At 35.8% G+C, this 14,775-nt stretch overlaps 1 protein-coding gene across 1 annotated transcript in view; it reads right to left on the bottom strand.

Moving 5' to 3' along the window:
* The window catches only part of LOC148951631 (BRCA1-associated RING domain protein 1-like), a 50,284-nt gene that overhangs the window by 29,930 nt on the left and 5,579 nt on the right, over nucleotides 1-14,775 (bottom strand). Inside the window, exons 2-3 of the mRNA XM_089090392.1 lie at nucleotides 8,275-8,469; nucleotides 380-465 (exon numbers count right to left, since the gene is read on the bottom strand). Coding sequence (XP_088946518.1) covers nucleotides 380-465; nucleotides 8,275-8,469 — 281 coding nt within the window. The remainder of the gene's footprint in view (nucleotides 1-379; nucleotides 466-8,274; nucleotides 8,470-14,775) is intronic.

The following is a 14,775-nucleotide window of genomic DNA, read 5'->3' as shown; positions in this document are numbered from 1 at the left end:
TCATTTTATTTTTTGCTCGAGTTTGACTCGGTTATTTATTGTAATTTCCGTTCGTTTTGGGTTTCATTTATTTATTGATGGTGATTTACGGTAGTTTTACGCTAGGAAGATTTCTTGTTTTTATTTCTGCTCGTTTTTCGTTTAATGGAGCTCTACTTTTCTTTGAAAAACTCGTTTTGTGGAAAAAAGTTTTTTAAATTAATCTTAGAAAAAGATACCATATTCAACCCTTTGCCCACCTTTGCGGGGACAAAGTCTGTAATCATCAAGTCTTTAGAAAATGGGCAGATTATACAAACTCTTGATATTGACATCCCCCCCCCGACTCATCCTGCGCCGGTGCATGGCTACATATTAAAGAAAAGACACATCAACTTACCCTTCTTTTCTTCAGGTTCGTTGTATGTTTTCTTACCATGTTCTTTGCCAAGTTCATGGATAGATTCTTGAGTGTCTTTCACACATCTGCAGTAAGACAAATCAGCATCAATTTTATAATTAGTTAATTCACAGGTTTATCAGGATTTTTTACATTAAAATTAAATTGACAAAAGGCACATTAAACAATAGTGTGACATATTGTCAGTGCTATTTCTTATCGCTATAGCTCCTGGCCCAAGCAACGGTTGTCTGAACTAACACTTCTCCAGCACACTTTAGGATTATTACCCGCATAGGAGTCAAAAACATAGAGGCAGGGTTGTCACTACCTTTCATTTACCACCAAAGTAGTTTATTTCTTTCTCTCTTATTTGTTGTTTTTTTTTGTAATTATGCTTTAAAAGTGTCCCCTTCTAGCGAAAACAGTTTTTTAAACCTTTTCTTTTTGTCGGTTTCGAGGATCAAATTTCAGAAAAACGAAAACCCATTTACAGATATATCATTCATCATACACTAATATTTATGGCTATTGGTTATCTAACAAAAGGTATACTTTCTACCTCACGACAATCGATATCATGGTTTTCCCATGCTTTCATTTTTAGTTATAAAATATGAATTTTCCTGGGAAGCAGGGACAAAATGTTTATACTTTCAATGTACTTAGTGATAAAAACACATTTTTTTAGGCTACTAAAGTTGTTTTTTTTAATTTCAAAGATGGTCACGAGACTTCCAAAACCTCAAGATCATTTTTGGACCTGGTGAAATCACATACCCAATATCTTATACCCAAAGTTGCATCCGAGTCGAAAATTATTAGTGAGGAAAGTCTTATGTAGAGACCATACTTAAGCCATTTCAATTAAAGTTTCATTAAAAGCTAACAAGGATCTCAGAATGAGCAGAATCCCGCGGGTGCCAATTCACAAAATTACAGGAGGTGGGGGGAATTCATTTTTAAAATGTAGGGGGGTGATTTTGTTGTTTTATCGATTTTTTCAAATAAAATCCAAAAAATTGTATTCAATGAAAATTCCAAAGAAAGGATTTTTCCATGAAAATACTGAAAACAGTTTTTTTTACCCAAAATTACTTCTCCCCCACTGACCACACCAGCACTGTCACTAGCTAAGGCAATAACCTCAACACTAGCACTGCAAGCTAGTAGAACTGGATTAGGGAACGGCTTGGATCAAATATTGATTTATAATATCCAGCCAATTCTTCATTACATATAAAAGATTATTAACATATATTAGAATACTGTAGAGCATAAAATAGATCCTTGTAGTAATCCGAAATCGAATAAGCCAGTTTTAGTACCAAAATTATGCTATGTGATCGTCCTCGAGGCCGTACCCTGGAGTAGGGGGTTTGAACCCCCCCCCCCTCCCCACCAAAAAAAGAAAACGTTTGTCCGACTCGTAAAAACTTAACAAAAATGCGTACAAACAAATTTTTGATGTCTTAAAAAAAAAATTTCAACCCCTCCGTCTGAAAAAAAAACCTGAATACGGCCCTGATCGTCCTATTAGATATATTTGGCTCTAGTCCATTATAATAGTTAGCATGTTTAACGTGGCAAATTTCTAAAGAAGAAGTTCATATGAAAGGGATTCAAAAGCTTGTTGAACGCCTACAAACATCACTGAATATTCACCTAAAACAGATAAATAAAAATATTTTAACTATTGTTTTCTTGTTTTGTTAAAAATGTCACAACTGGACTAAGGGTTTTGTACAGTATATAGTAAAATCTTAAGTGTCGTTGATGCATATCCTCCCAGAAACTGAACTGATTTTAATGCAAAATATTTTTCAGATGAAAATAACTAAGGAGGTAACTTAGGATGTTTTTTTCAAATATCCTAATAGTGAGCAAAATGGGTCTATATTTGGTTGGGTTTTTTAAGTCGGCATCCGAAATTACAGATCTAGCAGCTTTTAAAGGACAAAAATTACAAGAACAAAACTTCAGATCTAGTAATCAAAATTACAAGAGTGGAAAGAAAAAGAATACAACTCTAGCTTTGTGAATACGTCCGAGTCAGATGAACGAATTATTAAACATGCAAGGGATTTGAATATTTCTATTAAAATTACAAAACAAGGAATTGTAGGACAATGTAGAAAACCTTTTACCTTTTCACTGTTTGTTGAGAAACGGTTTCTTTTATTCAAGTTTTGTCGTGTTATATTGTCCTTGGAATTTTAATCTATAGTTTTTTATTCTTATCCCTCCACTGAAGATGGTCGCGCGAATTTCTTAACAAATCGTTCTCAAGTGCTTAAATATAAAAATATTTTTATTCCGATCCCCTTCCTATCTTTTGTGGGGACCCCCAGGGAACCCTGATGGGTCCCATTTCATTCCTTATAATTATTAATATCCTCATGACTGACCACACAGGGCGAGGGAAGTATGTGGACGACCTGTCTGCACTTGAGGTTTGTCGACAAAATATTAAAAGCTCAATTATGACATTACTTGAAGATGGATAAATAGGAGGCTTTGTTGTCAAGGATGAAAGTTAACGCTAATAAATCGTCAGTTATGACTGTTATTTTTTTAAAATCACTCCCCCCCCCCTTATTTCACAGACCCTATTCCTCCCAAAATCTCCGTCCCATGCATTATACTACTATGGGTGACATTTACTGCTGACTTGAAGTGGGACGCCCATGTTCAAAACATCCTCAAACAAGATTCACCTTTGGTTTCCCTTCTAAAACTTCTGATAAAATTGATCTCAGAAATAGTAAAATTATAGCAAAGTTACCTTAAGATTAATCCTCCATGTGCAAGTTTTTGGTATGTTATTTTCTGCAGTCCTACAGTTTTAATTTTTCAACATAAGACAACAGTTTTGGTATCATTTGCTAACTGAGATTCTTTAGTCTAGATTCCATCAATCAAAAAATTAAATTTTAAAAATTTGTTCTCATCTTTTTAGACTGACGAACACGTTAAAAATGTGTCATAATATGTTTCATAAACATGCAAAAATAGGATTTTTTTTAAGCAAGTCTAGATCATTCCCTAAGAGAAAAATTCAAGTAACATAATAAACTTGGCTCAGTAAATGGATAGGCCTAGAACTAGAGAATCCAGTAATGTAAGTATCTTGTTCTTTCAGTGCTTTGTGTCAAAGTTACAGTGCATGTTACTCCTTTTTCACAAAACAGAAGATGTCACAGCGAACATAAATATTAAAAGATTATTGAAGGCACTTGGGATATTTAAATAGAGGGCTATCGAGTAATTACTGAAAGTCGTTTTCAAAAACAGAGTTGAATTTTGCTCAATGATTCACTAACGGCTCATTAACGTGTACTATGGTGTTTTGTACTATGTACTATATCCATGTGTTTACATGCACTAGGAATATTAAAATGAATTATTATGGATTAAAAGCATTTTAACAGAAAAGCTGGTTTATGAAGTCTCTTAAGTTGCATTTTACCATCTGAAACTCACTTTGTGAAATCATGCAAACTTTTACTATCATTATATAACATTATTTTAACTATTATCTTTACAGTGGCAAAATCACTCGAAAGAAAGCTTTCGCTCAAAAGTTTAATTAGCGTCGTTATTTCTGATTTCCAAAAGTTTAAGAAGCATTTTACATAAATACTACTACTACTACTAACAACTCACCGCGGCACCAAGCCGCTTGAGGCCAACACAGCTACGCACGCACCTCCTCCTCCGCCCCAATCTATTCAAAGCCTTCCTTTTTACACCCACCCACGAAGTTCCCGTTTCCTTTAAATCTTTCTTTTTGACGTCCTCCCACCCCAAACGAGGATGACCTGCTTTCCGTTTAGCCCTAGACGGTTGACCGAAAAGAACAGTCTTTGGCAATCTGTCATCCTTCATCCGCACAACGTGCCCTATCCACCTCAACCTTCCTTTCATTATAGCCCTAGAGAGCGGGGTTGAACCATATCTTTCGTATAGCCTGTTGTTTGAAATACGGTCAGTCAGCCGGGTACCCAGAACAATCCTTAAGCAATTTCTCAGGAAAAAATCTAGAAAATCTTCATCTGCTTTTCGGAGCGTCCATGCTTCAGAACCATATTTGACCACTGTCATCATTGTAGCTTCTAAAATTCTAATCTTGGTTTGCAGACCTACCTTCCTATTCTTCCAAACTTTTTTTAACTGTGAAAAAACACCCTGAGCCTTGGCTATTCTATTTTTAACATCTTCACTCCTCCCACCATCTTTACTAATAATACTACCAAGGTAAGTGAAGCTGCCCACCTGATTAATCTTTTCATTACCCAACGTCACCTTTTCATCTTCACTTATTCCTAGCCTTAGTGACTTAGTCTTCCTAACATTAATTTTCAAACCAATACTAGCACCCTGAACTCGCAAAACCCCTAAAACTTCATACATTTTGTCCACACTTTCCTCAAGGATCCTTAAATCGACTGCATATTCCAATTCCAGGACACTTTCTCCCCATTTGATTCCATGTTCTTCCATTGCCTTTCCTGTGCTCCTTAAGACGACGTCCATCAAAATAATCCATATAAAGGGGGATAGAACACAACCCTGCTTAACTCCTGATTTAATACAAAACCTCATTTCCTACCTTAATGGCAGCAGTGTTATTCTCGTACATAGCACTAATCACTTTAATGTATTTGTCTGGTATACCATACAAAGATAAAACCTTTATTAAAGCTCTTCTATCAACAGAATCGAACGCTTGCTCATAATGTATAAAACTGAGGACCAAATGTGTTTTAAAACTCAGGCACTTCTCAATTATTAGCTTAAGAGTGAAAATTTGGTCGACACATCCTCTACCTTTTCTAAAACCGCACTGTTCTTCTCTTAAAACTTTGTCTATGGCATCTCTCAGTCTAATAAGTATCATATTACTAAGTAATTTACTACCTACAGAGACCAGACTAACGCCTCAATAATTACCACACTCACTTTTATCACCTTTCTTATAAAGTGGCTTAATTAAGGTTTTCCTAAAATCATTAGGTGCTTCCCCTTTTTCAAAAATCATATTCATAATCATCTCTAACTTATTTCTATCCTCAGAGCAGCGATATTTTAGCAATTCATTTACCACACTATATGCAAATGGGACTTAATTATTTTTTTTCTCTTTTTGAACTGTCGCTAATTCCTCCTCACAAAACAAATCTTCCTTCACATCCAAGGTATCACAAACTTTTTCATCTTCCTCTACATCTTTTCCTGCAACTGTATCTTGGTTAAGCAAATTCTCAAAATGTTCGGCCCATCTCTCTTTAGTTTTTTCCTTATCGCTAATTGCGGCCCCATTCCTATCTTTAAATGGGCCAAGTCCGTATTGACTACTCCCTCTCAATTTGTTAAAATGCCAGTACAATATTTTACTATTATGCCGTCTAGCTGCATCTTCCAGATCCTCGGCAATTTTATCCAAAGCCTTCACTTCACACCTCCTCAGTTCATATTTTAATGTTTTCTTTACTTTTTTTACATTCCATTTGTTTTCGTGAGATGGATGACTCAGATAATTCTTGTACAGGTATTTTCTCCTTTCTATTAAACATAAAGCTTTTTCACTAATACTTTTAACTGCAGTTCTAGCTTCCTTCCCTAAGACACCTTCAGCAACTTCACAAATTTTTTTTCTAAAATTATTCCAACCATCTTCCACATTATAAAATTTTAAACTCACAACTTTAGTATTCAACTGTTCCTGGAAAGTTTCTCTCAAATTCTCATCCTGGAGTCTATCAAGATCATAACTTTCCGGGAGGTAGTTACCCTTCCGAAATTTCAGCTTTAAATTAACCCTAGACACTACTAGATGGTGATCTTTACTTTTAACATCAATAACGGCACTCCTATATACCCTAGTATCTTGTATTGATCCTGCCAGTCTTCGGTTTACCATAACATAATCAATAAGGTTTTCTATCTTACCATCACGTGAATACCATGTTAACTTATGAGCCATTTTATGACTAAACACCGTATTGGTTATAACTAGATTTTTATATCTACAAAATTGCAAAAGTCTGTATTCTACACTGTTTTCTTTTCCTACACCAAATTTACCTAGGCTAGGATACCATCTATCCCTATTTCTACCAACCTAGGCGTTAAAATATCCCAGTAATAATATCATATTTCTCCTGTAACTGTAAATAAAATTCATCTGAGTCACTAGTATCTCCGTCAGTTGGCTCTACAGGGGCATATACTACTATAACTGATACCCTGAACTTTTTAGTCATAAAATTAGCAATTAGTATTCTATTATTAATACCTTCCCGGCTTAAACAAGACTTAGCGGCTTCCTTATTCATCATGAGCCCTACTCTCTGTCTATGTTCCCCATCCTTCGTGCCTGAGTAAACAAATTCTATATCACCTAATTTAATGCTTCCTACCCCTGGGATATTGAGTTTCCAAAACTCCTAATAAATCCAGTTCGAATCGTTTGAATTCGTCAGTCAAAATGTCGATACGATAGTCATTTTTTTAACGTCGTAACATTCCAAGTTCTAATTTTCATGTTCTTTAAATCATTGAAATTATTTTCGCCTCAGGAAAAGCAATGATCCCGGATACCAGTGTAGGACAGAGATCAACATATCTTCTCAAGTCTACACCCGAAGTGCTTAAGCCGGCTTAGAACCGGACAGCAAGAAGTCCCTGGGACCTCCATGAATGGAGGCTTTGAGCAATTCTGGGCCCATCTTGGTCACAACATGGTTTTCAGCACTTGGCAATGCTCTTCTATCAACAAGAGTCGAAATCCTGCACAGACAGTCTGAAGCCTATTACCTCCGACTTATTATATATTCATGCCTACAAATATTATGCTACTACGGGGAGGCAGGCCATAATAGATAAATTAGCTAGGAAGAGGTTTTTCAGCCCGAAAACGCCCGTCAAAACATACCAAGCCCAGAAGAATTGTTAATTAGTCAGAATCCCGTGCGAATGTTGTGTCGTTTATTAGGCTATAATTTCCTCGAGGGGCGTCTAACTATCATAAGACCTAGAATACCTTCAGTATGCCTTAAGATAACTAAATTATCTGTTATGGGACTGCCATCTTACTGTCATAAGACCCGAAATACCTTCAGTAGGTCTTAGGATAACAAATTATCTAGTATAAGACTGCCATCTTACTGTCAAGAGACCCAAAAAACCTTCAGTAGGCTTTAGCGTAACTAAATTATCTGTCATAAGAACGTCATCTTACTGATGGTTACCTATCTTGTCTCCATTTGAAATGATCTCTTTGGTTCTGTTTTTTCTTTTTATTATAAAATTATAACCGCGATCCATTTATGTCAATTATTTCACAACCTAGTGAAGATTTTTATGCTTCCAAACCGGGAAAGACATTGGTATAAACGAGCTTTAACCAAAATAAATTCTTAAATGAAAGTTTGATATTCCATTCAGCTTCAACAAGAATCTAAGGTTTTTGTCCAAAAAATCTAAGATTTTTGTCCAGTCTTTTTTTTTTCAGGTCGCTTGCAAAGATGGCTCTCTTGTATTTCGATGAGAAAATGTTATCATGTGTGGCAGTATAACAGAAGTATTGGTAATCCACTGATACTTTTTAAATATCTTATACCAGTAAAAGTATCAGTTAAATATTTTTTAGCCACTTTACCGCATGACATTTTAAACTCCAAAAACCTTTGTTATCTCCAATCTTTTTATGAAACAGATCCCCACGCAAGATTAAATTAAAAGGATTCCTACTCCAATTAACAGTGTTGGGCCTAAAAATACAAATTTTGTTAGTGTTTTTTATTATATCCCCCCCCTGAAAAAATCCTCTAACGTATTCTAGAGTCAAAAGGCTTGGTCATGGGTACACCTAGCTCCCAGGGTATACTCACGCAGACTTTTCTAGCATAGCTGTTTGAAATGCCTTGTAGCAGTTCACCACATTGGCAAGAATCTGGCATGGAATCTTATCTTTTGGAAACGAATGCAGTCCACATACTAAACAATCTTCAACTGATTTGGCACATTCTTTACAGTAAACACAGTCACAACTACCAAGCACATATGGCTCATCTGGGATTTTGTTGCTGGAATTCAAGAGAAAACAATTAGACTTGACTAAATTGAGCAATTGAATCATAAATGATAAACAAGAAATCTTATACCACTACTACACGCTTGTTGCAGAGTTAAGCTGCCTGAAGCCAAAGAACTGGTATCAACTCTATCAAAAAATTCATAAGGAGCAACTCTGCCCAATAGCAACCAAAACTCTAAGAAAAGCCACTTTGATAACAATTAATACATCAAAAGAATTCTACTTTTATGCTGAACAAATATACAAAAATTCATTAAGCTTAGAGCCTGAGACATCAAAAGCTAAGAGCCTGGGAAAAGTTGCCTGATTTTCGAAAAATGGGGTAAGCCCCCAAAAAGTCAGTCAATCTTAATGAAAATAACTCATCAGATTCAGCATATCAGAGAAACTTACTCTAGAGGTTTCAAGGCCTTATCTACAGAAACGTAAAAGTTATTTTTTGCCAAAAGAAAGATCACAGATGTATATTTATTTTTTCTTTGCTTTTTTTTTCTCCCCCAAGGGTGATCATATCAAGCCAATGTTCCTAGGAGATTGGGAGGAGGCTCATTTGAATGGAGATTAAAAGTTCTAGCGCCCTTTCTAAGTGATCAAAAAGATTGGAGGGCAACTAGCACTCTCCCATGCCTCTTTTCTCCCCTAAAACACTAGATAAAAATTTCGAGATTGCCCTTTGGTTCAGCATAGTTGGAAGGTTCTATAACTATGCCTCTGGGGATGACATGACCCCATAGCTCCTGGAGAAAGGGCTGTAAGTTATGCGGTCTGCCTGTTGTATACAAATAGTATTAGTTATTGAAAGATAGGGATTTTCCACAAAGAGATGTTTTCCTTGGGAAGAAATTTTCCAAGGACAATTTCCCATGGAAGGTAGGGTGATATCCCGGCTTGATTTGAAAAAAGTCAGAAGTTAAATAAAAAAGTTTTCTAAACCGAAAGTAAGCAGCAGAATTAAAACATAAACCGAATAGGAATCATTCTGTATATGAGGGGGGCTGCTCCCTCCTCCCCATTTGCTCTTTACCCTGAAGTTTGACTTTTTGTCAAAATTCGTTAAATTCTATCACTAATGTAATGACAAGGTGAAAACCCTATTAGACGCCCTTTAATGATGTCACTGTAAATCACACTTTCCAGCAATAGTATGATGCTGTAGTCACCAGTTAGAGTGCCATCTCATCAGGCGTGTATGAAACCCATTTGTCATGCCTTGTTGTATATTTCCTTGTCAACTAATGATTCCAATGAATTGACACTAGGAGCAAAAACTGTAACCTGGTTCAATAAGTTTTGTAAATTCACCACTTGCTTAGAAAATAATTTGCTATATAGCATTGTGTTGGAATGTTTCTTGAAAAGTTTTATCTACTCTTGTTTTTGAAAAATAATCCATGGTTGTGATAGACTTTCATAGAATATCATAATCATATCCCCTCTACTGCAGCAATAAGTCAGTGTTAGAATTTCAAGCTTGGAGGGGAAAGGATGTTAGAGAGACCTTTGATGCAATTTGTTGTATGCCTCATAACTGATTCTAAACTATCCTGATCAGATTTGTCAATTTGGTTGGTAATGCACATACCTAACCACAGTACTCTTGGAATCTTTTTAAAGGTTGCGATTTTTCTATGGCAATAGCGTTGAGGTATTAGTTATAAAAATTGAGGGAAGGGTGATTCAACTAAATCTTAGAATGGTACTTATGTGTTATAGCAACCACACTGTTGTTCTTGATCTGAGTAAAACTGGTTTCTCTGTCTGCATTTGGAGATAATTAGCTTAGTTTCATTGAGATAAAGTACTATGCAGGTATATCATATTGCGCTACCTGAGTAAAGAACAATGTTGGCACAATGTATTATTTTTTTTCCATACCAGGGTACTTCGTATCAAATGAGTTGTTGTAGAAACTTCGAAAAGGGCTCATTCGATTGGAAATTGGAATGGCTAGGGCCCTTTTTAATAGTCCAAAGCGATTGGAAGGCAACTAACACCCTTTCCATGCCCAACATTTCCCGAAACAAACCCAATCAAAATTTTGAGACAGCCATTTTGTTCAACGTAGTTGAAAGTTCTGGAAATTAGGTCTTTGAGGATAATCACCCCCTCAGAGCCCTCAGGGCAAGGGTTACAAGTTATACCCTGGAGGCATATAAGGTTTTTATTGAAAGCTTTGTTGTAGAAACTTGAGAAATGGTGCATTCGATTGGAAATTCAAAGGGCTAGTGCCCTTTTTAATAGTCAAAAGTGATTGGATGGCAACTAACTCCCCTCTCACGCCCATCTTTTCCCCAAAAACATCCAATAAAAATTTTTAGATAGCCATTTTGTTGAACATAGTAGAAAGTTTTGGAAGTTAGGTCTTTAAGGATGACAACCCCCACAGCCCTCAGGGCAAGGGTTGTGAGTTATGCCCTGGGGGCATATAATATTTTTATAGAAAGTGTTGTCGTAGAAACTTCAAAAAGGGCTTATTTGATTGGAAATTCAAATGGCTAGTGCCCTTTTTAATAGTCCACAGTAATTGGAGGGCAACTAATCCCCCTCTCACACCCACCATTTCCCCAAACACATACAATCAAAATTTTGAGATAGCCCTCTTGCAATATTCTAGAACCACTGGGTTGATAAAATCACAAAAACAAATAAAAATGCACGTGTGATCTTTCTTATGGTCAAAAATATAAAATTCCACATTTTTGCAGATAGAAGCTTGAAACCTCTATAGTTGGGTTCTGTGATATGCTCAATTGGATGGTGTGAATTTCATTAATAATCTTTGACTTTTAGGGCGTGTTTCCCCCTTTTTCAAAAATCAGGCAAATTTTCTGAGGCTTGAAGGCTTTGATGGGTAAAACTAAACTTAATTAAGTTATGTATTTGGAATCAGCATAATAAGCCAAATTCTTTTGATACACATATTGATGTCAAAATTCTGTTTTTTTAGTTTTAATTACTATTGAACCATGTAGCTCCTCACTTACAGTTTGTTACCATGAACTGTTTGAAAAGAAGGCATATTTGATCCTGGGTCTCAAAAGAGGCTAAGGGTAAAAAGGTGAAACTTTAAGGAAATGTTGAGAGGGATGCAAATACAATGAAAACACACTATATGGACGTCTTTGATCTGACTATTGTTTAGGTTAACAGGGGTTTCTTCCATCCCAGCTGTTTGCATGGTTTTTATCTAGCAAAAAAAAACACATGCAAACAACTGGGATGGGACAAACCCCTGTGACCCTAAATGGTAGTCAGATTGAAGATGGCCAGTTGTTCAAATACCTTGGCTCAATGGTAAACAATACTGGTAAATCTTCAGAAGAGATCCAGAGCTGCATATTGTCAGCCTGGAATGTCTTCCTTCAACTATGGAAGGTTCTCTGGATGCAAATTAAAATTTAAACACAGACAAGTGTATGAAGCTATGGTGAAGCTCTCTGTTCCCCTCTATGGTTGTGAGACATGGTCACTGAAAGCAGTCAAAGCATTGGTCTTGAATGCCTTCTACCACAAATGCCTGCATTATATCCTGGGCATCTGCCTCTCAGATAGAATCTCAAACAACAAAGTCAGGAGAAGATGTGGGAATTGCCTTCTTCTCTCTGATATTGTTCAGCAGAGGAGACTGAGATGGTTTGGCTACACAAAGCACAGACCAGATGACCAAATAAGCAAAAGATGCCTCAAATGTCAACTACCACTATTAGCATGGAAGAAGAGAACAGGAGGCCAAAAAAAACAAGGCTTGTGTTAGTGAAGTCTGATCTGGAGCCAATCAGAGAGTTCAGAAAATACAGCCATCATTGAGATCAACAGTGGCTGGAGATTGTAGAGCCTGCCACCCTTGAGCAAAACCTCTGGAAAAAGACATGTTGTTGTTTTCTGGGTGCCATGATGAGCCTGGATACAGCTTGTACATGCAACAAGTACAAGTAAGTAAGTACACTATGTACTTTCTGGTTGTCAAGGGAGAATGACAGCAACATCAAAGGAATTGTCAAGGGTATTACATTGAAACTTTCTTGGTATTTTGAAGGGGAGTTGGAGAGGGAGTGGAGGGCAACCAGATCCCCCCCCCACAAGGGTGCCCGCAGAAAATTTTTCAGGTGGGCCAAACACCAAAATATGAGTGGTGGTTGGGTGACAGGGAATATATTTCAGGATTTTTTTTTTTTAGGAATGAAGTTTATTTGCAAATACTTTTAGGAAAAAACTCTCAAATAAAAAGAGCAATTAAATTGCCTGGGAAATGAAAAAAAAAATAAAGTAAATTTTAAACTGTAAGGATTTCTAGCAAAGGGATAAATTTGTTTAATCAATAATACAATTGCTTACTATGCATTTAATCTTAAAAGGAAATCAAACTCAAACCGATATTACAGAAAGATTGCTTAGGTAGGTTATAACAGATGTAGAATTGTCTTTATGCAATTTCCTACATCTTAGAATAGTTTACAGAAGCAGTAGAGATACTCTAAAATCATCTTGCCTGCATAGATACCAGGTTTTGATTTTGTAATGGCCATGTTAAATGTACCTCTTTCACAACAGGAAAATTTTCCCCCTCGAACTTAAGAACCCTATATATTCAGACATTAAAAACAAAAAATAGAATAGCGAAAGAAAGACATTTGAACTTACTATACAGCTGTCAAATTTAACCTCTTCCTTTTTATTTTCCTATTCAACTAAATAAAATGAACAGGTTCAAAAAAATTTTCGTCACAAGAGAATCTTATCCAATAGTTTGTGAAGAAAAAAAAGACTGGAAGTAAAAAGTGACTTGGACCAATAGTCACCAAAATTAATAATGGAATTGTCATGACAGTTGCAACACCGGCAGTATTGGCTTTTCATACTGATTCTAAACATTCAAAATTATTTCGGTTTATTGTAACCTACCCAGAACCAAAATTTTGACAAAATTTGCCTGATTTTTGGAACAAGGGACCCCCCCCCCCAAAAAAAAAAAAGAAAGTGAGCTTACTGAAAATCTCTTTATTAGATACATCATATTAGAGAACCCTAATGTAGAAGTTTCAAGCTCAAATCTTCTAAATGTGGAATTTTACATATTTTTTCTTCACAAGAAACATTGTCAGTGCATGTTGTTGTGCATTTGTTGTTGTTTTTTACCCAGGGGTGATTGTATCAAACTGAGGGTCCAAGATAGGCCTAATTGGGAGGGAGCTCATTCAAACCTAAATTTAAAGCTCTTTTTTAAGTGACCATACAGATTGGACCAGGAGAAAGTCTTGTTTTCTTGCTATGTTAGGGCAAAAAACTACAACTCTACCCGAAAGAGGATGAATTTGCGATAAATTTAAAATTATGAGAAGCTAGTTGATTTAAAAGTATGAATAATTATATTTTAGACTTTCTAGTTGTAAAAGAAGTAATGCCACGCGGGGGAGTGCTTGATTCAACCAAGTTCATTTGCTTTATTTGTAATGAAATTAGGCTATGTTTGGTGATCTGTAATTACGAATCGGCTATAATGAGGGGTGGAGAGTCATTGTTTAGGTGGAGGTAGGGTAGATTCATAAAAAGTACATTTTAATGGCCAAACTACTTACTCTTCACATGGCTTCAGATAAATGTTGAAAGAGGTAGGGGGGGGGGGTAGGAAGTAATTAAATTGTTTCTCTATACAGTAGAAATGTTACATTACCATTTCTACCTGCAGAGAGGTGGAAAAGGCAAGGGAGTTCATAATCAACCCCGCCATGAAATTTCTTTGGGATGGCAATTCCAGCAAGAACTTAGTTTTCAGCAATTTTAAATGGTGTTATTTTCTTTTTCTATATATATGAAGTATTTGAATGTATTTAAACATATATAAGTGCTGTAGTGTGATGGTGTGATGTAGATATATAAGATGTATTTATCGATAAGAAAATCCTATTGTAGAGGTTGTGATGGCTTCAGTTATGTAGAAGATCAAAATTCTCACAGAGTTTCCATCCATACAAACAATAATACTCCTTTTCTTCCAACCGAAATTCTTTTGTAGTAATATTAACAAGGACTTTTCACCGAAATTACTATTCATTGCCAATTTTTTAAGTATTTTCAAATTTTATCCAAAATTGAAATTGAAAACTTAAAGGTAGGATGTAAAATTACTGATTTACACATATTAAAATCAATTAACATGTGATTTAAGGGACAGGTACCTCAAATTATATCTTGGTTAGGCCTGGGTTTGATTTGTAAAACAATCAGAAATAAAAAAAAAAGAGCTTTTCAACTGAAAGCAAGAAACAATTTTGAAACATATCTGAAAAGATTATTC

The sequence above is a fragment of the Artemia sp. Qi Xiang Cuo genome, chromosome 6 (assembly GCF_049724085.1).
Source record: "Artemia sp. Qi Xiang Cuo chromosome 6, ASM4972408v1, whole genome shotgun sequence".
Lineage (NCBI taxonomy): Eukaryota > Metazoa > Arthropoda > Branchiopoda > Anostraca > Artemiidae > Artemia > Artemia sp. Qi Xiang Cuo.
Note: the sequence above shows the minus strand (reverse complement) of the source record. Positions and strands in the feature narration are given on the sequence as shown.